At 45.1% G+C, this 25754-nt stretch overlaps 1 protein-coding gene across 7 annotated transcripts in view; it reads right to left on the bottom strand.

Annotated features, from left to right (window-relative positions):
* Positions 1-25754, bottom strand: part of HNRNPM (heterogeneous nuclear ribonucleoprotein M) — a 44156-nt gene that overhangs the window by 6156 nt on the left and 12246 nt on the right. For 2 of the 7 annotated variants that reach the window (XM_055102817.2, XM_055102819.2), the window contains exons 1-7: positions 19518-20343; positions 17685-17876; positions 16819-16972; positions 15622-15671; positions 14364-14424; positions 11761-11862; positions 8585-8662 (exon numbers count right to left, since the gene is read on the bottom strand). In XM_055102817.2, coding sequence (XP_054958792.1) covers positions 8585-8662; positions 11761-11862; positions 14364-14424; positions 15622-15671; positions 16819-16972; positions 17685-17876; positions 19518-19595 — 715 coding nt within the window. In that variant the 5' untranslated portion in view covers positions 19596-20343. Of the gene's footprint in view, positions 1-8584; positions 8663-9119; positions 9165-11760; positions 11863-14363; positions 14425-15621; positions 15672-16818; positions 16973-17684; positions 17877-19517; positions 20344-20617; positions 20671-25754 lie in introns of those variants that run through there. The other 5 variants (XM_008962343.4, XM_003809975.5, XM_063599827.1 and 2 more) reach the window with 5 other exon arrangements.

Below are 25754 nucleotides of genomic sequence, written 5' to 3'. Positions count from 1 at the left end.
CGACGCCAAGACCCCACGTAGCTCCAGAGTCTGAGGCCCAGCGTGCGGGGTCACCTGCGAATGCGCCCAGCAGAGATAGGAGTCATATGCATTCATGAACTGAGAGCCAGAGCAAGAAGGGGGCCATCGGGTCTCACTCAGCGGCAGTTTTCTAAAGCTGGTCCCGGCTCTCAGGACTGAGGCTTCCTTGCCTCACCTGAGCTGAAAAGTAAGCCCCCACCCCCACCCCAGCCAACTTCTTGTTCAGAAGACCGCCCAGCATCACCCACTTGGAGCCCACATTTATCCACCCAGAGGCACCTCTCATTATCATAGAGCAAATTAAAGCTGCAGCTCCACGGACAACCTCAACGCTAACAAATGAGCTCTGCGCGGAAATCCTTGAGCATGCCAGCCCTGCCTGAAATGAGCTGGGTGTGCTGTGACTAGGCAACAGATAAGGTTTCAGGAAAATACCTAAATGCACCCCCCACCAAGTATCCCAAACACAATGCTGCTGCTCACTTGCCCACGGTGCACCCACACCTCTTTAAGGTTTGTCTGATGCTATCATAGCATTACCTTTCCAAGCTTCTGGTCCGTCTTTTGCTATGTAGAAGACACTTGTACCCACCCGCTCTGGTCTCAAAGTATATGCTCAGCAACTTGGACATTAGCCATGAGGCACATTTCGCTTTATGACCATGGCCACAAAGTCATTAAAACCTGTCCCCTGGCCGTGCAGTGGCTCATGCCTGTAATCCCAGCACTTTGGGAGGCCAAGGCGGGTGGATCACCTGAGGTCAGGATCAGCCTGGCCAACATGGTGAGACCCTGTCTCTATTAAAAATACAAAAATTAGCCAGGTATGATGGCAGGTGCCTGTAATCCCAGTTACTCAGGAGGCTGAGGCGGGAGAATCGCTTGAACCCCGGAGGCAGAGGTTGCAGTGAGCCGAGATTGTGCCACTGCACCCCAGCCTGGGCAACAGAGTGAGACTCTGTCTCTAAGAAAAAAAAAAAAAAAAAAAAAAACCACCAAACAACAACAACAAAAGCACCTGCACCCCACACAGCTGCTTCTTATATCCCAACTAACTGCTGTGGGACAAGGTGGGAAAGTTCACCAAGAGACACAGACTTCAGACTACCAGCAGGTACAGCTCATTCTCCCGGGACGCCTGCGATCCTGCCCGGCATGCCTGAGCCGAGGCTGGCTTTCCAGCACCTAGACCAAGCTTGTCCAACATGTCTTACTTTGCTTTGTTCTGTTTTAGGCTTTTTGGCAGCCTGAAACCATGGTTTTCAAGTTTCTGTCTCTAGTAATAAGTGGAAAAGAGGGATAAGGGGCTTTACTGACCCAAACAGAAACCAACTGAGAACCCATGACTATATTCTCCCGTGCACACCCCTGAACTAGATCAAGCTTCCAACTAACACACCTGCAAGACAGCTGCAAAAGCTTTCAACCAACATGCCACTGATTTGCAGAGAATGGCGGAATTCTCCCATCGGCATTCACAGGCCTCCCCACAGACCACAACTGGAGCCTGTTCTGCCCATGCTCCTCCCCTGCCTCACAGAGACCTGCACCCGCCGCCGCCAGCCGCTCTATCTGCGCACACCTGCTGCCTGTGCCAAGCCCGCTGAGCCCCCTAGCAGAGCCGATGCCCTGAGCAGCGTCTGGCAACCCACATCTCCACCAGCGTCCTCACTAGGCCACTTGGATGCACAGACCTCTGGCGATGTCCCAAGCCACCCTTAGTATCGCCTCAGCTACACCTCATCCTTGAAGGTCAAAGACCACAGGCCTATCCAAATTTTTGAAGCAGCAAGTACAGCTGTTTGCACAAAGGAGTGCAAAGATCTACTGCCTAGGCACAGGAAGGGGCACCGAGTAGGAAAGCACTATGGAAAGGAGCACCACAATGGTTCACCACTCATGGCAAAGGACACGGGAAAGAGGTCAAGAATGGAATCTTGAAAAACCAACCCAACCACTCTGAGAACCTGATGAGATCACCTTACTCACGTAGGTCTGATCACAGCGGCAGCAGGGAATTCTGGGACACAGATCGCACAGTCCCAATCAGAAAGAAGGTGTAACCGCAGCGGGAGAGGTGGCGCCCTGCCGGTCAGGACAGGAACAGTTTCCTGTGGCCACATGAAGTGACCTCAAAGGCAAGAAGCCCACATCCACCTCTCTGTGCCACTCATGGGCCACTCCAGAAAGTGGAATTAGGCGAGAGGTGCCGCAGAGTGGCAAGAAGCTGAAGGCTCTTAGCAAGAAAAAGTTCCTACAGAAGTAAAGATGCCTTTTTTTTTTTTTTAATTTTGAGACAGAGTCTCACTCTGTCGCCCAGGCTAGAGTGCAGTGGTGTCATCTCGGCTCACTGCAACCTCTACCTCCCAGGTTCAAGCAATTCTGCCTCAGCCTCCTGAATAGCTGGGATTGCAGCATGCACCACCATGCCCGGCTAAATTTTTTGTGTTTGTAGTAGAGACGGGGTTTCACCATGTTGGCCAGGCTGGTCTCAAACTCCTAACCTTGTGATCTACCTGCCCAGCCACATGCCATCTATTCTTGCCATAGCTATCCACAAATTAGTATTTGCAGGCAAATGACAGTAAGTTTTATTTTTATTTTATTTTATTTTTTGAGATGGAGTCTCACTCTGTCACCCAGGCTGGTGTGCAGTGGTGTGACCTCGGCTCACTGCAACCTCCGCCTCCCAGGTTCAAGCAATTCTCTGCCTCAGCCTCCCAAGTAGCTGGGATTACAGGCACCCGCCACCATGCCCGGCTAATTTTTGTATTTTTAGTAGAGACGGGGTTTCACCACATTGGCCAGGCTGGTCTTGAACTCCTAACCTCGTGATTCACCAGCTTTGGCCTCCCAAAGTGCTGGGAATACAGGCATGAGCCACTGCGCCCGGCCAGTAAGTTTTAAAATATTTCTTTGGCCGGGTGCGGTGGCTCATGCCTGTAATCCCAGCACTTTGGGAGGCCGAGGCGTGTGAATCACGAGGTCCCGAGTTCAAGACCAGCCTGGCCAAGATGGTGAAACCCCATCTCTACAAAAATACAAAAAATTAGCCGGACATGGTGGCACGCGCCTGTAATCCCAGCTACTCTGGAGGCTGAGGCAGAGAACAGCTTAAATCTGGAGGGGCAGAGCTTGCAGTGAGCCAAGATTGCGCCACTGCGCTCCAGCCTGGGCAATAGAGCGAGACTCTGTTGCAAAAAAAAAAAATTTTTTTTTTAAAAAATACACCGCTGGCCAGGCATAGTGGCTGTTGCCTATAACCCCAGCACCTTGGGAGGCCAAGGCGGGAGGATCACTTGAGCCCAGGAATTTGTGATAAGCCTGGGCAACATACAGAGACTCTGTCTCTACAAAAAAATTAATTAGCTGGGCATGGTGGCATGTGCCTGTGTTCCTAGCCACTCAGAGGCAAAGGTAGGAGGATTGCTTCAGCCTGCTACAGTGAGATCATACCCACTGCACTCCAGCCCAGATGACAGGGCGAGACTGTCTTAAAAAAGAATCTTGCCCCTCTGATGAGCTGAAGGATGAATCTGATGACCACCTTTCTAGGGCCTTCATAAATTTGAAGAATACAGCTAATATAAAATGGACACCAACAGACCTGGCGTGATGGCTCACACCTGTAATCCTAGCACTTTGGGAGGCAGAGGCAGGTGGATCACTTGAGGTCAGGACTCAAGACCAGCCTGGCCAACACAGTGAAACCCTATCTCATTAAAAATACAAGAAAATTAGCTGGGTGTGGTGGCGCGCCCCTGCAGTGCCAGCTACTCAAGAGGCTGAAGCAGGAGAACCACTTGAAACCGGGAGGTGGAGGCCGCAGTGAGCTGAGATCGCACCACTGCACTCCAGCCTGGGCAACAAAGCGAGACTCTGTCTTGAAAAAAAAAAAAAAAAAGAAAGAAAGAAAAAAGAGGAGGAAATTGCTCTGCCGCCTAACCAAAACTGAAAAAATAATCTCTGCATACAGATAGGCCTAAATACTCAAGACCTTCCAACTTTAGAAAACCTCTCTAGTCGGTCTAGATGCCTCTTTCAAAGGCATCAGCAAGTGCACAACTCACTCCATCCTGATAACTGGACTGGACACCACAGCACCCTGGGGTAAGGAAACTCCTGCCCCAATTAGCAGGGCTTTGAAACACGCTCCAGGCCTAGGGAGTCAGAGGGCCATCAAACACTCTCCAGGCCTAGGGGGCCAGAAAGTCAAGTGCACGCAGCAGTTTCCATTCCCACAGCCTGCACAACCTTATGCCAATTTTTTAAAAAGCCATCTGAAAAGACTTAAAGACAAATAATGCTACTGATATAGCAATAAAACACTAAAAGACCCAAATTTTTTACCTAGGTCTAAAACAACATCTTTTTTAAAAGCTTAAAAAAACCCAGCTGACTCTAAGAGAGCAGGGACATCAGGTAAACCCTGGCAGCCTGCACCCCAGAGGGCAGACCCCAGCCACTGAGGCCCACAGGGCCTTCTTACTCATTCCTCTGCCAAGAGGCTCTCCAAAGCTTCGAGATATCCCCATCTCCTTCCTGGCAAAGTCTCTTTCAAGTCCTCCACCCATGCCACGCTCCATCTCTGTGGAAAAATCACCCTAGGCCTTTCCAGGAATACCACGGTGTCTGAGACATCAAAAACAAAACAAAATGTATACACACGACAGCCACCACCAAGTCAGCATGTTTAACTCTTCTGCAGGAAACCATTATTCATTCTTTATTCCCTAAAAAACAAAGTCACTGCAACTGAATCCCTGAACAACCTACCTAACATTAGTCCATCAAGGACCAACGAACAACTTCCATTACAGCCACACAAACCACACATACTGGGTACACCAAGCATTCGCTACCACAGTAACCAAGAGGTCCCCTGCAGTGCAGCTAAATCAAACGTAGGCTGCAGAAGGTACCACCTACTGGGCACTCAACACATGCCCTACCCCAAAGGCTTTGTGTATAATTCCATCAACTCTTCACAACCATGCCACGCACGCCTGTTACCCTCCACCACCACTACCACTTTACAAAGAAATTGAGGCTCACACAATTTAGTAACTTGACCAAGGTCACATGCTGGTGAGAGGTGAGGCAAAGGCTGGGACTCAAATCCAGTGCAAAAGACCATCCTCTAATACAGAAGCCTGTGGCCTAACACAGAAATGCGTGTGCACGGCGAGACGTATGTCTGCACAGAAAGACCTCTCTGCTGACAACTGCAGTGGCTGCATCTACATAATGGGGTTTGGGTCACAACTTTCTCATATTTTGTAAGGTTCTTTTTTTTTTTTTTTTTTTTTTTGAGACAGGGTTTCACTCTGTCAACCCAAGCTCCCAAGCTGGAATGCAGTGGCGTGATCATGCTTCACTGCAGCCTCCACCTCCTGGGCTCAAGTCATCCTCCCACCTGAGTTTCCCAGGCAGCTAGCACAGGTGTACGGCATCATGCCCGGCTAATTTTATTTTTTGTAGAGAGGAAGTCTCACTATGTTGCCCTGACTGGTCTTGAACTCCTGAGCTCAAGTGATCCTCCTGCCTCAGCCTCCCAAAGTGTTAGGATAACAGGTGTGAGCCACTACACCCAGCCTTACAATGTCTTTTAAAACAAAGGTCCTAGCTTCTGCCGGGAAAGGCCCACCACAGTGGTCACTTGCTTGAGAAGCCTTTCGTGATTCCTACTGCTGGCCACTTCTTTCCTTGTGCATCCATCTCATGCAGGCTGAAATGGGGATCACACTTTTCATGCTGTGAGGTCCTTGAAGAATCTCTCCCTCCCATGCTGAGAAGGCCTTGAAGAATCTAGTTATTAATCATCTCACTCCTTAGAAATGTCAGGTAAGACAGGTGCGATGTAATGAACACCTTGCATTATACAGCCAGAGTCCCTATCTTTCAATAAAATAAGCAATTCCATTAGAGATGTGGCAGCAGCAGCACATTATGAATTAACAAGGACTGGCTGCCAATGGTGGGCTTAACATTCCTAGTTTGAATTAACCCAAGTGACCTCATGGTTCCGCTCCTCATGGGTGCTATCTGCTGGATAGCAGAGCCCAGGAGTCGGTGGCGGTGGGAGGGTGGGGGGGACGGTGGCAGGGACAGAACCCTGCAGCCCCGCAGCGGCATCCTCATGGAGTTCTGCTGCTCTCCTTCCATCCTGCCACCTGTCTGCAAGAAGGCAGCACCCCACTCCAGACAAGCATGCCACAGGCTGGCATCAGCATGTTGGAAAGGACCTCACAACTCATCTTACTGGCTGTCAACAGGGCCCCAGAGCTCAGGGAGCACCATGAACTCCAATTTACACCCACAAAGGGTAGCATTTTCACTGTCAAACACTGCCTCACTACAGTCAGTTTTTGACATTTAACAATCTCTCTCTTTTTTTTAACATTAATCTCAATGCGCTGGGATTACAGGTGTGAGCCACCGCGCCTGGCCGACATTTAACGATCTTTTGATTTACATTTTCATAGTCACTCTATCAAGATTTGACTCATGCTGAGTGTGGGTCCTGGGAACCTGCATGACCAGCAGTCTGATGGGAGCACCCATGACCATAATGGCTACACTCTAGTCATGAATTAACATTTCATTAAACCCAAATGTCTGCTTCAATTCTTCCTCCAGTGTGATGTACAGTTTCCTTGCAGTGCCCAAGGGCTCTAGAGCTCATCCCACCCAAACCAAAGAATGCTGGTCAAGTGGGAAGGAGTCCCTGTTCTCAGCTGTAGAGGGTGTGGGGAGCACTCCGAGTGCCGTATCTCAGAACATCTAAGAACAGTCTAGGAAAACACACTCCATTTGTGGTCCTCCAGAGAATCAGCACTTGGAATCCTTCGCCACCGCGTACCCCAGGCTCTGAATCCTGACTGCGAGATTACACCTGCCAGTTCACCACCGACTGTGTCACACAGCTCAGCACAGCTCCCAGGCCAACCCATCCTGATTTCCATCTACTTCTAAACTGCATCACTCTACTCCTCACAGCAACAACTCAAATTCCCTAATGACTAATCTGTTCTTTAAAAAAAAAAAAAAAGAGAGATGGGGTTTCGCAGTGTTGCCTAGGCTGATCTTGAACTCCTGAGCTCAAGCAATCCTCTTACCCCAGCCTCCCAAAGCAGACCTTTGTTGCTTTATTACTAATGGTGACAACTTTCCTACATCCTTTTACCAGCTTCTAGAACAAGGCACCCATGAAGAAGGCAACACACATCATGCCCCACTGCTCCCTGTGCACCGGAAGAAGGGCCTGATCATCAGGGACAGCCGCCTTTCAAGCCTGACAATGATGTGTGTCCTTGTACCATTTTCACATCCTTTGTTATGGCAGACCCGCAAAGGAAGGTTTATACCTAAATCCCTAATGACTTCTCATTCCAAGAAAGTTTCTGTGTAAAAAAGCAGCAGCTTTCCTGCGGTGAAGGGGAAGGTCAAAGAGTCACCAACACATAGAGGATTTCAAAAAGGAAAATTTCCAATTTCTCATGCACACTCTACAGCCCTGCTGGTGCCCTGGGCCAAGTGCTGTGCTGGAGGCACTTCTAAAAGGCAGGATTCCCACATGATGAAGTGCCAGGCTCTGGAGCAAGACAGCCTGGGTTCACATGCAGGCACCACTGTTTACCAGTCACTTGACCTAGGCATGTCACTCTCTGTGCCTCAGTTTCAGATGAAACAAGGATAGCAGTATGTACATATCATGTGGTTCTCACAAGGACTAAATGAAATATTACATTGTTATTATATTATTAAATTTCTGCTAAAAAGTTGGGGGCAGGTGCCGAGCACGGTGGCTCACGCCTGTAAACCCAGCACTTTGGGAGGCTGAGGCAGGCGGATCACATGAAGTCAGGAGTTCGAGGCCAGCCTGGCCAACATGGTGAAACTCCGACTCTACTAAACATATAAAAATTAGCCAGGCATGGTGGCGCACACCTGTAATCCCAGCTACTCAGGAGGCTGGAGCAGGAGAATCACTTGAACCTGGGAGGCGGAGGTTGCAGTGAGCCAAGATCACACCATTGCACTCCAGCCTGGGTGACAGAGTGAGACCCTGTCTCAAAAAAAAAAAAAAAAAAGTTGGTGGAGGATTTGAATTATACTAAACCAGAATTTGCATTATGTAAATGCTAAATTAAAAGAGCCTGTGATTTTTATTAACGCCTCTATAGACAACTTGTAGCTGGGGCAGATGACCAAGAACTACCCTTTGCAGCACTCCCAGAGACAAACTTGATTACAAACTTTAAAGAATCCCTCATACTCGGAGACCATAACCACGAACGTGTACATGCTTTTTAACACTGTACTCGAAAATTACTGCAGAGCTTGGGAACACAGGACATCTCAAAAGACTAGCGACCAAGTGAAGTAAGTCTACTATTATGTCTAGTTTTTGAAATATTTAAGGCAATTCAAAAGACATTTGATTCGGTTGAAAAGCAGAAGTGAGAAACCACTTATTCAGTGGATCTGCAGCCTAAAAGTCACCTGAGAGGCAACAGCCGGCAAAGGGTGAGTGAAAGCAGGAAGAAAACACGATGCTTACCATTTATCCTGCCCATGTTCATCCCAGATCCAAATCGACCCATGTTTTCCATACCACCACCAAAGGGCCCCTCCATTCCTGCAAGAGAGGTTCACATTTCAGCATCATCCAACAAGACTGCTTAGACTAAGCAGGGAAAGAAAAATTCTATCACATGTTTCAACTGGGGTATCTTCTGCCAAGAACTTACCAAGTTTAAAGGCTTTTGAAAAACAAAAAAATGCTAGCACCCTTGTTTAAAAATCACCCATCTTCAAAAAGCTGGTCTGATCCAACCCCCTCAATGAATAGACAAGCAAAAAGAGGCATAGAGATGGAGTGGTCTGCCCAAGGTCACAGAGCTAGTTAGTGAGACAGCCAGAACCAAAAGCCAAGACACCCGCTGGAAGGATGGACAGGCAGGAGGAAGTCATTTCTAGACTCAAACTGAAACCAAAGAGAATTTCATGCAGGGTTTAAACAAGAAAGAAAAGAGGAAAGAGAGAAATCTATGCCTAAAAGTGATTATGCTTGTACTTCATTTTAAATTTCTTACCTCCCATTTTATTTATTCCAAATCCTATGCCTTCCATTCCCATTCCTTAAAAAGAAAAAGTCAATGCAAACTAAAATTATGTCAAAGCAGTAAATAACGTTTGAACTTAAAAAGCATAATTCCAAACCAGCAAATGAACTCAAAAGAAAATCCCTGATGACAAGTATATTTTATATATTTTAATCAGCAAGAAAAAAAGCCCTTACCATTTCAACTGTCAAATATCATATAGCTTTTTTTTTTTTTTCTTAAACACAGTATTGCTGTCACCCAGGCTGGAATGCAATGGCACAATCTTGGCTCACTGCAACCTCCACCTCCCGGGTTCAAGCAATTCTCCTGCCTCAGCCTCCCGACTAGCTGAGATTACAGGCGCCTGCTACCACGCCTGGCTAATCTTTTTCTGAGGGATCTACATACTTTAATGACCCAGTCGGGCAGGGTTTTTGTGTTTTTTTGTTTTTGAGATAGGGTCTCCTTCTGTCACTGGGGCTGGAATGCAGTGGCATGGTCACAGCTCCCTGCAGCCTCAACATCCCAGGCTCAAGTGATCCTCTTGCCTCAGCCTCCCAAGTAGCTGGGACTACAGGTGTACGCCACCACACCTGGCTAATTTTTTTTATATTTTGTAGAGATGGAGTCTCACTATGTCGCCTAGACTAGTCTCAAACCCTTGGCCTCCAAATTGCTGGGATTACAGGCATAAGCCACCACACCAGGCCTCAAGTTAGGCAGTATTAAACATGAAATAGAATTATAAGACACATTCTATGGAACATAAACTTTTTAGAAAATTTTAGGGAACAGAAGTAGATTTTTTTTAAAAATCCCTGTTAAGGGTGGGCGTGGTGACTCACGCCTGTAATCCCAGTACTTCAGGAAGCCGAGGCGGGTGGATCACCTGAGGTCAGGAGTTCCAGCCCGGCCTGACCAACATGGTGAAACCCTGTCTCTACTAAATACAAAAAATTAGCTGGGTGTGGTGGCACATGCCTGTAATCCCAGCTACTTGGGAGGCTGAGGCAGGAGAATCGCTTGAACCCAGGAGGCAGAGATTGAGTGCAGTAAGCTGAGATTGAGCCATTGCACTCCAGCCTGGGCAACAAGAGCAAAATCCGTCTCAATCAATCAATCAATCAATCAATCCCTGTTAAAGGTAAAATCTTCAAAACAAAAACCAGTTCCTAAAAACACCAAGACTTCCTCCCCAACCCCCAGTCTTTCTGTTTAGATGTCAGACATGGGGTGTGTGTGTTTTGGGTCGGGGGAAACGTTAACAGCCATTTGAAGTTGTGGCCCAGAATTTAAGTCAGCCCCAGGGTGACTCTGGAATAGAGTCTAGGGATATGCAACAGTGACAATGGTGGGATAGAGGGGCTTCCATATTCCAATTTCAAAGGATTCCAACAAAGACCAAAGTCTGAGGTCATAAAAATGACATATTCCTTAAAAGAATCAAAATACATCATTACACAGAAATGAAAATGCTAAACAGCAAAGCCTGAGTTTATTCTACACATCAAAGCTTTCATGCAGGTTTGTTTTTTTGTTTTTTGTTTTTTTTTGTTTTTTTGGAGACGGACTCTCACTCTGTTGCCAGGCTGAAGTGCAGTCATGTGATCTCAGCTCACTGCAACCTCCACCTCCCGGGTTCAAGTGATCTCCTGCCTCAGCCTCCTGAGTAGCTGGGATTACAGGCACACGCCACCACGCCTGGCTAATTTTTGTATTTTTAGTAGAGATGGAGTTTTGCCACGTGGGCCAAGCTGGTCTCAAATTCCCGACCTCGGGTGATCTGCCTGCCTCGGCCTCCCAAAGTGCTGGGATCCCTGCCTTCTTAAAGACAACACTGTCCACCATGCTTCCTGTGACGGCCACGTTGTCACAGAGTGAGGCCCTCTCCATCTTTTTTTTCTGTCACCCAGGCTGGAGTGCAATGGCGCAATCTCGGCTCACTGCAACCTCCGCCTCCCGGGTTCAAGCAATTCTCCTGCCTCAGCCTCTTGAGTAACTGGGATTACAGGCGTGCGCCACCACGCCCGGCTAATTGTTGTATTTTTAGTAGAGATGGGGTTTCACCATGTTGGCCAGGATGGTCTCAAACTCCTGACCTTGCGATCCGCCTACCTCGGCCTCCCAAAGTGCTGGGATTACAGGCGTGAGCCACCGTGCCTGGCCTCTCCACCTTTTTTGCATCTATCAATGCCCCTAGCTCTCTAGCAGCAGCTGTGCAAACACCAGGAGGGCCCAAAGGGGTCTTGGTAAGACACTTTTCAGGGCACTGCGGCAATGCTATGGTCCCGTGGTCAGGAGACCTGCAGCCTGTCAGTAACTGACAGTGTGACCTTGAGCAAGATCAACTCTCTGGCTTGCCTCCTCTTACCAAATGGCACAACGATTTCAGCTTAGAAGGTTGTTGTGAGGTTACAATGAAAAAGCATAATGACTTTTTAAAAAATGACTCAACTTGATAAAAATACAAAATACTGCCTTTATTCAAAATGAGGCAGAGATGAATAAGGAGGGAATTTTGTCCCAGTTAAATATTTATTCCATTTAAACTACTCAAAGTCCAGTTGCCCCAATAATTAATAATTTTCACTTCCCCAAACCACCAAGCAAGGTGCACTGTCATTCTCACCTGCGGGACCTATGTTTCCCATTCCGATGCCTTTATTCAGGTGATTGGCATCAATGGGTTGCCCTCCTGGTCCTAACCCCATGCCAATACCACCAAGGCCATCTGGAAAGAAAAGAGAAAGAAGCTTAGTTTTCCCCTATTTAGCAAACCTTGACCCTCAAAGGAAAAGAGTGTTTAGTGAGTTGCAGCTATCCACTTCAGCCTACCCACCACCCCCACCCACCAGTGACCCCAGGGCCCAATGTAAAATTCAACATCAGCACACTTGGAAACAGAGCCTTGTTCTGGCGTTTGGGATATGTGTGTATACAACAAAGGCGGCTGAAAACCAACACGGGAAAGTTAACAACCCCCACACTAAGATTCTTGAGAGCCTATTTGTTTCACTAACCCATGGACTGAGAACTGTCTGATCAAAAAAGGTGACTCAAGACATCAGGTGGCAAGCAGCACAAATGTGCCCAATCCCTAGTAGCCCGAATGATGTTTCTCATGAAAAAACACATTACAAACCAGCCAATCAACATCCTGGGTGTACACTACTCTCTGAATCTGGGTGGTTTTAGTAACAATGAAGCTAATGTATATATTCAAAGAACCTATCTTCCTTCCCCCAAAGCTTCCTAACCCACAACTGGATACCCAGCCCACACTCAACTCCATGCCCTACCAACACAGACAGGGACACAGAAATACAGGCTGGTCTCTGGAAACAGCCAAAAGAGCTGACACTTGCAATATTTGGGGTAACCACCATCTGAGGCTTAAACTACAACCAGGTAAGGTTTTAAAAATCGTAACAAGGGCAGGTGCAGTGGCTCACGCCTGAAATCCCAGCACTTTGGGAGGCCAAGACGGGTGGATCACCTGAGGTCAGGAGTTCGAGACCATCCTGGCCAACATGGCAAAACCCCATCTCTACTAAAAAAAAAACAAAAATTAGCCTGGCATGGTGGCACATGCCTGTAATCGCTGCTACTTGGGAGGCTGACAGGAGAATCACTAGAACCCAGGAAATGGAGGTTGCAGCGAGCCGAGACCGCACCACTGCACTCCAGCCTGGGTGACAGAGCGAGACTCCATCAAAAAGAAAGAAAAAGGAAGGAAGGAAGGAAGGAAGGAAAGAAAGCAAAGTAAGTTCATTTAAAAAGTAAATAAAACCTGCCACCACTTCCCAGGCATTTCATCTGATGAACATTCCATCTTTAATTGCATAGCAACAGCAGCAAGAGATCGCCACGGTGACTTACTCCCCCAAAGCACTGAAGGCTTTGAAGTCAAGCCTCCGAAATGGCCGGGAGACCAAGAGCCATGGATAACAGGCTCCCTGGAGCAGTGTGCTCCTCCTCCTGCTCCAGCACAAGAGTCAACAAGAGCCATCGCCATGGTCCAGGGTGACCACTGCTCAGGTGAGCACACTGACAATTTATTTGGGAAATGAGTATGTTATGTCCAGGAAATGCAATCCTTCTCTAACTAATGTTGCCTTTCAACAGATGAGCCTTCTCATGAAGCCACAGATTTCCCTTCAAGATACATCTGTCATGCTGCCATAATGCTACGCTGCAAAGGTGCTCTGGCCTGGGCTCCCATCCAACTCAGTGAGTAGGGCCCTGAGCTTGAGCTGCTGCTCCAGACCAGGCCCCCTCAACCCGCCTGGTGGAGGTCACCTCAGCACAGCACACACAGGCCTCTCACCCTCACCCATCTTCCTTCTCCAGGAGAGCTTTACCTGCGCCAGTGATTCCCTGAGTCGTCCCACTGCTGTATGCACTGAGGTTCTTGCTTCCAGCCTCTGGCTTATCTGTGACTCTGCACTAATATTTGCCACTTCTACCTATGTGGTGGCCCATCAACTAGCCTTCCCTGTCACGAGACAGATTTTCACCTGGGTGTCAAATAGCTGATCCCTTTCCCCTCTGCATACAAATTATTTGTTGAAGACACTTCACATACCATAAAACTCAAAGTATTCGGTGGTTTTTAGTATATTCAGAGATATGCAACTATCACTACCATTTAATTCCAGAACATTTTCATCACCCAAAAAAGAAATCCAACTTTATTAGCAGTCCCGTCCCTACTTACTCCTTCCCGGCCTCAGGCAACCACTAATCTACTTTCTGCCTTTATGCATTTATCTATGCGGAGCATTTCCTGTAGATGAAATCGAGGTTCATCCACACTGCAGCATGTGTCTTTCATCCTGCTGCAAACATCTGCGTGCGAATTTCTGTGCAGATGTCTAGTGTGCACTGCTAGCCCACATGGGACTAACCAGTATCTTCTGAATTAGAGTGCAGCCTGGTTTTCATTCCCTTCACAGGTTCTGATTCTTCCTTCCCCAGGACACTTTCAAAATGCCTAACCACATCCTCTACATCCTGGTATTACAATCCTAGGATTACCATGAGGTAATCCTAACAATATCCTCAAGTTGTGAATCTCTGCTCATTTCTCACCCTGAAAAATCTATAGAAAAGAACTGGCCAAGAGAACTGAGGGCTAACCTGGCACAGGTTCAAGTGAAACCATATGGTAATTTTCTGTTTATTAGTATAACTCCAATTCAAACTCTCAGCCCTAATCACTGAAACACTTACGGGGAAGTTGTTGTGGACGCTCAGGAGGGAAGAAATCTCCTTTTGGTAAGGCCCTCTCATCCTGAAAGAGAAAGAAAACGAATAAATCTCAGTATCCAGTGCAGCAGTGTTTGCAACAGCAAAAGACTGAAATGGCCCCCCATCAAGAGAGGACCAGCTAAACACATTATCCACGCCATGGAGTAATATGCAAGGGTAGAAAGGCATGCGGAGCGTGCTTCCTATTTTATGTCAAGGGGAAGGATCAAAAGACACATGGATATTATTGTGGGGGATGATGGGGACCTGGGCAAGAAGTCCAAGTAGGACTCACACTATCTTCACACTACCTTTTCATGCTTTTTGACTTTTGAGTCGCGTGAATCTATCATCTATTCAAAAAACTTACCTACTCTATTTAGAGTAATGAAAAAATTGCTTTATAGTTTATCTTTTTCCTGAATTTGAGTCCCAACTAGACTGCCCTCAGCATGTTCCAGTCATGCCTGTAGTAATTATCATCTTTGGCACAGTTACGGCAGAGCAAATGTTTATTAAGATTGAAATGCTCCAACAGACCTTTAAAAGCTGTCTGAATCAATGATTTAATTATGTTCACAACAGATTTGATGCTAACCAAACATTATACTGTAATACTTTGAAAAACTGGAACCCCACATATATAACCATTCTTTGAAACGGATCACTTGCTCAACCAGGATACCCAGGTGACTTCCTGAATGCGCCATGAACAGTCAACTGTGCAAAAGGAAAAATATCTAATGCAGTCAAGAGCTGCCATGAGCAAAATGTTTTTTTTTCTTTTTTTTTTTTCTTGAGATGGAGTCTCACTCTGTTGCCCAGGCTGGAGTGCAGTGGCACGATCTCGGCTCACTGCAGCCTCTGCCTCCCACGTTCAAGTGATTCTCCTGCCTCAGCCTCCCGAGTAGCTGGACTACAGGCGCATGCCACCACGCCCGGCTAATTTTTGTATTTTTAGTAGAGACGGAGGAGTTCCACCACGTTGGTCAGGCTGGTGTCGAACTGCTGACCTCATGATCCGCCTGCCTCAGACTCCCAAAGTGCTGGGATTACAGGCGTGAACCACCATGCCCGACCAGCAAAATGTTATTTCTCTCACAATTTTGCTCAACATACTGCACCCTATTTAACTTAGACTAATCCACAAATATTTCATAGTGGCTATATGTACACTCTTATTAATTCCATGTTTTTGCTAGACTTGAGTATATCACAGAGAAAGATCCTACTGACTTACCATCTTGACGTGCATTGGTCTATCAAATAGCAGCTGGCCATTGAACATAGCTGGTATTACAATTAAGGCTATTTCTTGCAATTCTAAAAATGTGCACAAGAGAAATACAAAAAGAAAGAAAAATACTCCAACTGCTACCAGTCCCTCTAAGTGATGAATTTATGAGCAATTTCAATTCTTCATTATACTTTCAACAATAAACATAAAAGGAACAATAAATAAAGCTGGCGGGGAGGACAAGACAACTTCCGCTTATTCCTTAGGTGTGAAGCTTCATTCGTAACCTTACAATTTCACCAAACCATCCTCTTAAGCAGTGGCATCAAGGTTCTCTGAATGTGACCAATGGGCCAGGCATCTACCACTATCTAAACTGAAGGACCATGTTTTCCGGGTAAGACATGCAGTGACGGTCTTGTCTGAGTTGTATGAATGTGCTCCTGTGGGGTACTCTCCACGGGATTAAAAACTCTAGGCTAAGCCTAGGGTCAAGGAGAAGTGGCCTCTTCCAAAATGATGTCTACTCACTGGAAAGAGTGAGGTCCTATAAGGATGTATTACACATGAAACAACAACCCCACTTTCACTCTAGTAGCACATTCTTTGGGCTTCCTCCTTCAAACCTAGACTCTTCTGAAAAGAAAACAGTAGAAAGACTCATGGGCACATGCCCATGTTGTAACCATCCCCTCTATCCACAATGTATTGAATCAATTCCACCCCCAGAGAACCTGTTTTTTTTTTTTTTTTTTTTTTGAGAGTGAGTCTCACTCTATCACCCAGGCTGGTGGTGTGCAGTGGCGCAATCTCGGCTCACTGCAACCTCCACCTCCCGGGTTCAGGCGATTCTTGTGCCTCAGCCTCCCGAGTAGCTGGGATTACAGGCACCCACCACTGCGCCCAGCTAATTTTTGTATTTTTTAGTAGAGCCGGGGTTTCACCATGTTGGCCAGGCTGGTCTCGAACTGACCTCAAGTGATCCGCCCGCCTTGGCCTCCCGAAGTGCTGGGATTACAGGCGTGAGCCACCGTCAACCGGTCCGGCCCAGAGAACCTCTTAATTCCACAGTAATGCACTCCCCCTAGTCATATAAAAAACATGAATACACACAGTCACCTCTTCCTCACACAAACCTACATTACTAACACAGCAATTTAGGTCAAACTGTTCATAAGTTGAATTCCTGCAGAAGGATACATATAGCTTGCACAGCTTCAATGGACTGTTCAAAAGTAACAGTGCCTATTCCACGACTTTTTCCATCTTTATCTTCAAGAATGTCTGCTCGGACCACCACACCAGCCATACTAAATACTTCCTTCAGTTTCTTCCAGCCAACTTTATAATCCAGCTAATCAAGAGAGAACGGGGTAAAAACCTCAATGTAAACATCTTAAGAAACAACATTTTTACTACATGAATGATACATGCTTTGGTTGGAAAAAAGTATTAGGAAATAATGTCACAAAAACTAATCAACTGCAATGGAAATTTTAAGATAGGATTATAAAGCCTGGCCTTCACTGTAAATAAACTGTACCTATAGTAAATATATTGTCTCTTTTCTCAGAAACTTAAGTCACCTCATACTTCAAATTAATACTCATTTTCTGAACATTTTTAAAAAATTGTTTCCCTGATAAGCTTTACCACACCCCACCCCACCCAACCTATTCTAAAAATATTTCCCCTTGCAGATGGCGGAGGTATTATCATTCACCCCAGACACAACAAGAAGAAGGTGTCAGTGCACTTCTGCTCGTACAGTCTTACTCTGCACCAAAACTGCATAAAATAAACCAACGGAGAATGCAGACTCGGTTACTGCTTGTGGAAACATCTGCAAAACTCAGGAATCACAGCCCCAATGAGACCACGGTCAAGCCTGTGACTTAGGAATGCAGACAAAGCCCACCTATAAGGCTGATTTTTAAAGAAATCAAGAACAAAACCCTTCTTTACATTTTTCTTCTCAAATGTGAGAATTACTTTTATAACATATTGACAAGGTCATTTCATAAAGTTCTCATTTTCTACTTTAGACGATGGTTCTGTTTACTTACATTTGCTACAAATACTGTGCTTCCAAGTCTTCCAGCCTGTAATGCATGGATAATCTCATTTGGGATGTTGGGATTATTTAGGATACTGGGTGGGATAGTAATCATTCCTGGGCCACCTGGTCCCATACCCATCCCACCAGTCGTAGCCATCACCTTTTGCATTGCTCTCCTGGCATGTTCACCATCAGGATCCTAAAACAAGCACAAAAGGTGTTACGTTTAACTGACCCAGTGACAACGCAAACCATGCTTGCACAGTAAATGATATTCTCAAGACTTAGAAACTGAAAGGTTGTTTGGAAAGCATCTCTCAAATCTATTAACAAGAAAGTCAAATGAACTCAACTACCAGCTTAGAAGAGTCCAGCTAAAGGAATAGGAAAGGAAGAAAAGGCATGAAGTGTAGCACTAAAAACACAGCTCTCAAATGCACTAAGTAAAAAAGAAAAGCAGGGTAGGGAGGGAAACATGATTAGCTGATATAATGTAGAACCGCCAGACTGAAATTAGAGCTTCATGGGCTTGGTATAGCTGAATCTTACTAATTCATCACTGGGGTTTTGTAATTTCTGCAAACCCCGTCAATGGCTTCCAGAAGTTTGAGAAACAGTTCTAGACCACACAAGCGCCCCCATCCTTCAAGTCCTTCAGGTGTTGGAGGCGTGTGTGTGAGGGCTGCACAGTGAAACAACATCTGGGAAGGTCTGTGAAGCTCTGTACTGACTCTCTTCTTCAACTCTCTGTCCTGTCAATTACCACCATCAGCACTAAAAAAGACATCATAACACATGAGAGACCTTAGACCCTACCACGCTTCACTCTGAATCTACTCATCTTCCTCCCCAAGAGAAGAGGTGAAAAGAAGTTAAGAGGGATGTTTTTTTGAGACAGAGCTTTGCTCTTATTGCCCAGGCTGGAGTTCAATGGCGCGATCTCGGCTCACTGCAACCTCCGCCTCCTGGGTTCCAGCGATTCTCCTGCCTCAGCCTCCCGAGTAGATGGATTACAGGCACCCCCCACTACGCCCAGCTAATTTTTTGTATTTTTAGTAGAGACAGGGTTTCACCATGTTGGTCAAGCTGGTCTTGAACTCATGACCTCAGATGATCCACCCACCTCAGCCTCCCAAAGTGCTGGGGATTTCAAGCGTGAGCCACTGCGCCCAGCCAAGAGGGATTTAATCAACAAAAAAACCTTCCTCAAGGAATATATTTGATTCAGATGAGATGTGAAAGCAGGTTTGAGGAATAACAAACTCACTTTATTTTTTATTTTTTAGACAGGGTCTCACTGTTGCCCGGGCTGGAGTGCAATGGTGCAATCTCAGCTCACTGCAACCTCCACATCCTGGGCTCAAATGATCCTCCTGCCTCAGCCTTCCAAGTAGCTAGGACTACAGGCATGCGCCACCATGCCTGACTAATTTTTGTACCTTTTGTAGAGAGGGGGTTTCACCATGTTGCCCAGACTGGAACAAACTCACTTTTAAAAAAAAGAAAAAAGATGGGCCAAGAAGAAGGTTCAGATGGAGTAAAACTTAATGGCACGAACCCACGGGCTCACGGTTTGAGAGTCCCTGAGACAACAAGGCCTCAGACAAATCACAGATATTAGAAGGTGGTCAGCAGCCACTCAGGATCTGCTTGGCCACCACCCCAAAGTCCTTGCAGGGAATGGCTGCTGTAGGCTATGACCGACACTCTTCATTAGAAACAACAGGCTGGCACTTGCTTTGTAAAATGCCGTCTGGGACCATGACCGTCTTTCCCTAATTCCAAAGTGGGATCACTCAACAATTACACACAGTATCCGCAGTGTTAAGCAAGAGCTTACTTCTTTGACTTTCAGTGGTCTTCCACTCAGACTATGCTTGTTTAGGACTTCCGCAGCTTTTTTCATGCTCTCTTCCATCTTGAATTCAACAACACTATAGTCAAAAGGAAACGAGTCGAGTGAAACCAGTCCTACAAGTTAGAAGGCTCAAATACCAATAAGTAACTAGACGATACTTACGCACATCCCTTTGGAGGAAGCCAGAGACCAGTCAGAAGAGCAAGGAAGGGGAAAAAGAAAAGAAAAAAATAGTAAATACCAATGACAGTTATAAACAAACTAAAAATATGATTTATGTCACAAAGTTAGTCTTTTAAAATGAACCCTTCTAAGGGGAAGCTGACAGAAGTGCCTCGCCTCGCCTTCCTTGTTAAAAGCTGGGCTCCTTAATATCTCCTCCTACGCGTTACCAGCATTGCACTAGAGCTGCTGACGTTTAATAAGCAGACCTAAATTCAGGGTCTCCAAGAAATCACACCAACTTTAGATCTGCTTCCCTCTGTACTCAATCGAGTCCTTACCATATTCCTCCTAAATCCATCCCTTCCGTAAGTTAAGCTCATCCTTTTGATTATTCTAAGCCATTCTATTGCACGACAGAAAATAGTTTATGTTCTCTTTAAACTAGGCCAATTTTGAACATTCAGGTTTTTAATATTTGGTTTACAATTTACTGGCACAAAGGCAACTTTTCGGAATCTTTGGTTCACACAACTTTCAAATTCAGCAAACAACCAAGAGTAACATTTTCTAGACAAGAACACACGTTTTACATTAATTATACCACCGCTAAAATTCCATGCATAATTCACACACAGCCAATTCCTCTGTTAACAAAGAGACAATGCTGCTATTGGTCCCCAGTTATCCAAATTGGGCATCCAAACAGAATACCAAAAAGCTCTTTGGCCAGCCATTTGGAAAAGCGGGACTCCCATTTGCAAATCCCCTCCCACCCCACTCAAATGTTTGGCAAAATCAAACATAGCTACTGTAACATGAGCACTCACTGCCTTCCTGATTTCATTCGATTCCACGCCACCATACAGTTACATTTTTCATGTAGTAAATCCACAGAAGAAATTCTCTCAGACACTTACCCTTGACTTTCCTTCAGCGTCCATTAAGAGCTCCACGTATGTTACCTCACCAACTACAAATCAGTTTCCAGACGACACATAAACCAAGGGAGAAAAGCCAAGAAAACAATGGGAATTTAGAACAATCATCAGCAACCTTGTATGGAGCCTCTGCCTTATAAGAAAGCCCAGAAACACTCCATATTCTCTAAACCACCGAACTAGGCATTACAGGTGTGCAGTAAAAGTAGGTGAAAACACGTTAACAATATGTCCTTGATTTTCCTCCCACCACAAACAAGCTATTCCACAGATTTCCGTATCAATTTCCCTGTCTGGAAGACTCATTCATGACTAGAGGCAATCCAAATCTATAGGAAAGAAGTCTGCGTGATTTACTTTTCTGGGGAAGGGAGGAAGTTTTACACATACGCTCTCATTGGTGGCAAGCAGGTGAAATGCATACCAATTGCGATGCCATCGGGCTGAGCTCACATGCTATAAATACAAGGACGCACGTATGCGAAGGTATAAGCTCACAGGCACACACGGCCGCAGGGCCAGCTTCACAAGTGAGCAACCCGTCCAATTGTACAGAGCCCCGCACTCAGGGGCCCTGAGCTTGGTTTAATGCTGTTATCGCTGCCATGACATTCTTAAGTGTTTTTTTTAACAAGAGGCCCCTTGTTTTCGTTTTGTGTTGGGCCCCACAAATTCTATAGCTGGTCCTGCACACAGCACTAGGCTCCACATCTGTAGAGGCAGAATGTTTGAATATAATAAGATCACAAAACCAGAGCAGCATCTGGATTCTCTTCAGTGAATTAGGCTTCATTCTTGCTGCTTTCTAAACCTCCCCATTTAAAGGACACAAATAAATTCAAATTTAGGGCTCAGATTTTGTATCTAAACAGTTAAACAGACTCACATGATTCTAATCTACACAAAAGGGAAAAAACCAAAGCATTTCAAAAGTTTCTGCAGATTTTCCTCAAGGTTTGGATTGCCAATTCATGACCACCATGACCAGATGTTAGAATCCATCAAGACAACCACCAAAATGGCTGCTGAACTTGAAGATGGCACACAGAAAACAAATGTAAAGTGTTACCCTGGAGAAAACTATCTCTAACCAGACTCTCCGAAGTCAAAACATGGGCTTTTGTTGTCCTCTGGATCGGTTTGGTTTAGCAGTACAAGGGTAAAAATAACCCGCTTAACGGCCTCAACAAGTCCTGCCTATTCCAACTCTTTTGTTTAAAGGACATTAAAATTATGAGGCTATAGGAAGAAAAATTTTTAATGAAAAACAAGGTAAAATTATTTTACAAAAAATTTAAAAATCTGAAGGACATATTTATTAATGGCTCTGCACACTGGTTGAAGGCAAGAAAGCCAAGTGTCCAAAGTTTACATCTAGAGCCTCACCCTCTTTGTCCTCTCCTGAAATGTTTCAGAACTAAACTGACACTTTGCACAAAACAGGAGAATCATCAGTGCAAAGAAATGAAGAACGGAAATATGAGGGATCAGTACAATTTACTTTTAGAGTATGTACTCCTGTGGGGCAAACTGAAAAATGATCACAGCCAAGGGACAGTTGTACAAAGCGGCTTTATTTAACCCTTAAAAAGTAAAGCAGTTCCAAAAATGCAGCCGCCCTGAGGCCATGTTAAAAAGCCATTTGTTTCAAGAGCAGCAGCCATTCAAGGACCACCAACCCTTGTCTCCACTTTGATGAAAATGCCACAGTGTCAAAATAGTGACTGAAGAGGCCCCAAGTTGATTTCCTACCAGCTATGACTACCACCTAATAACCTTAAAAAAATAAAAGACTCACAATAATTAATTCAAAACAGCTGCAACCATGTTGCCAAAATTCAAATCCCAGTTGCATGGGAAGTTTCTAGTCTGTGTCCATAAGACGCTTGGATCAAAAAGCTGTAATTGCAACCCAGAAACCAAGCAAATCCAAACCAAACTTTTTCCCATGGCCATAACCACTTTAACAAAAAGAGAGGTTTAGAAATTAGGACTTTTTCCACGTAACAGTCTAGTCTAGAAATAGCACACCTGACTCAATCCTTTGTATTAAAAATTTGCTTAAAACGTTCTCCCTCTTTTTACCTCAAATGGTATCATCATTTAGCAGTCACCCGGGGGTCCAGCATGAGTAGTGCTGTCCCTGAGATCATCAGTAATGCCCATCCTCCTCACAAACTCATAAAATTCCAACCTCTACCCTGAGAGACCATCCATTAAGTGTTAAGGGATCTGCAATAGCTGCTAATTCATACTTTCCTATAGGAAAATGGAGCCTTTAAAAGACCACCTCCCTTTTGGTTCTACAATAGCAAAGCAAGGATTTATTTCCTGTAGTCAGTACAACTATCGACAAGAATGTGAGGGCAAAATCTGTCAAGTAAACAGTCTGGTCACATTCCATGAAGTGAAGTTTAACGAGCAAACCATCCAGAGCAGATCACACAGTCAGGACTCAGGGGTAGAGGTGACAGATTGGCAGTAGCAGCAGTCTTACAGAAACGGCACTCGCAGTTATTAATAAAAAATACGGTTGCTCCTCCCCCTGTGTAAACATGGATGGAATTCACGGAATCCCAAGAGTAGGCTGCTAAGACAAATTCTACTGCAGCTTAAAACATCAAAATATTGAAAAAACTAAGACATTAAAAAATCTAACACCAACTGTTATCTACCTCTATTTAAAATGCTCTAAGAAATCATTTTTGACCAACATTTAAGTGAATTATTAAAAAGACTGCCTTATTCTTAAAACACATCAGGAGGATAAGCAGATGAGCAACCCAAAAAGAACTCAGGCGGTCCCTTGGAGCTATTGTGACCTCACTCTCCTGCACAGACCTTTAGCAAAGTGAGTATTTGTTTTTGTGTTCCCATTTACTGCTCAAGTCTGAAAAAGAAAAAAAGAGGGAATACAGTGCCGAAGCTTCACTGAAGAGAATTCACATGTGATAAGGCCTATATATTTTTTTTTAACAGGAGTTGGGGGGACTTGAAAGTCAGGCATGTTGTCAAACATTCTTCATCTCATAACGGTCAATTCTCAGGCTGCCACTCTATTGGGGGAGGGGAGTGCACAGAACACATGCACACTCTTTAATATAAAGGCACCTTGAAACATGGCAAAATAATTATTCTACACACCTACTTGGCTTATGGACATGTTAGGAAATGACTGAGCCCACGCTCCTCAATTGCGTGGCAATAACAGAACGTTACTGCTTCCCTAACACCAGAGACCACACAGGGCAAGCCAGACAGGCTGCACTGCTGGGGCTCAACCTAAGTATTCATACATATGAACGCTTTAGCATAACAGGCCTTTCTAAAATGCAGGCTGCGGCCAGGCCTGTAATCCTAGCACTTTGGAAGGCCAAGGCAGGCAGATTACCTGAGGTCAGGAGTTCAAGACCAGCCTGGCCAACATGGTGAAAGCCCGTCTCTTACTAAAAATACAAAAATTAACTGGGCGTGGTGGTGGGTGCCTAATCCCGGCTACTTGGGAGGCTGGGGCAAGAGAATCACTTGAACCCAGGGGGCAGAGGTTGCAGATCACACCACTTCATTCCAGCCTGGGCAAAAGAGCAAGACTCCATCTCAAAAACAAAATAAATAAAATACAGGCTGCATTTCCAACAGAGGAAAATAGGAAGGAGCAAGTAGACTGGGTAGGAATATTATTTAAATTGAAAATACAGTTCTGCCTAATAGACCCACAATGCAAATTATCTCCAGGAGCCAAGATGGAGGTTTTCTACTGGACTACACTTGCCCTCTGGGCCTTAGTTTTCTGTCAGCTGCAATTTGAAATTTACTTAAAGTGGTGTATTATACTAACAGAAGGATTAAATGCTTAAAAGAAATCTTTGCTTACACAAGTTGAACTGACTGCTGCTAAACTTGGGATCGACTGAGGGTAAACTACATCCCTGACCTTCCTTTCTTCCTCAACCTGGGCTCTATTTACTCACTGCAGGTGCAGCTCAGTCCTGCTCTGGTGGCACTGCCCCACCTGGGTGCTGCCGGCTGCCTGGTGAGGTCAAGAGAAGCAGCCCAGCAAGGAGCTTCCTCCACTCATACAGGACTTGGTCTCAAACAAATGTAGCACGACACTAAGTTTAAAAGCCTAAGATCGCCTTTTCTCACAGAAATCTTTATTTTTTCCACCCAGTCCTTATGATCAATCACTTTTAAGATGTGTATCCCTTTACCTGTCAGGATACAACCTGGGGAGCTGTGGCCTGTTAAGTCCCTTTCAAAGGCATAAATGACCAGTTTACTTCCTATGTGGATTTTTAATAGGAAATGCAAGAATGATGCTAAATGCTAAAATTAAAGCTGGAGAATATGCAGCTGGTATGAAAGATGGGGAAGAGGATCAAGAGTGAGGGAGGAGCATGTGAGACAATCTCCCCCAGGAGTATCCTTAGAAAAAAAGCTCCCCTCTTGGGCCTCTCAAAGCTAGCTACTTTAGTTCTGAGAGTCTGCAATTAGATAGTGCTACAATGACAGAAAATTTCAGTTGAGGACAACTAATTCCAGTTCTTGTTCTACTCATTTCCTGAAACAAGGCTAAGATTCATCAGACCTTAAAACACAGACTGATAAAGAGTGCTTAGGTTACAACAGCCCAGATCTCTGTGTTTTGGAATTGAGACTAATACTTTTAGGGTTGTAAGTGCCTCTATCTGCCAGTTCTTCCTGTGTATAAAGTCTTCAAAACACTTAAAACTTATGCGCAACAAATTTCAAGTAAATATTTCAGATTTAAACCACTTAAACATTTTTTGTATACCAAAACGGGAATAAAAACATCTTTTTGAAAGCACGTAATAAGAAGAATATTTCTTAAGAAGTCATATGTATGTAAACACAGTAAATTTCTTTAGACCTCACATACTGAATATAAGCATTATCATAAAAAGATTACCTTTCTGAGTCACTTTACCCACAATCCTATACCGCTAATAATTTAATTAAACAGCAAAGTAATTAATTTAACCAGTACAGGGGAGCTCTAAACAAGAACATTTTAAGGCTCATTAAAAATAACTGATTTACTGCACACCTGTAATTCTAAATTACACCACCAAAAATACACTGAGAGGGCTGAGCC

This window comes from Pan paniscus, chromosome 20 (assembly GCF_029289425.2).
Source record: "Pan paniscus chromosome 20, NHGRI_mPanPan1-v2.0_pri, whole genome shotgun sequence".
Classification (NCBI taxonomy): Eukaryota; Metazoa; Chordata; class Mammalia; order Primates; family Hominidae; genus Pan; species Pan paniscus.
Note: the sequence above shows the minus strand (reverse complement) of the source record. Positions and strands in the feature narration are given on the sequence as shown.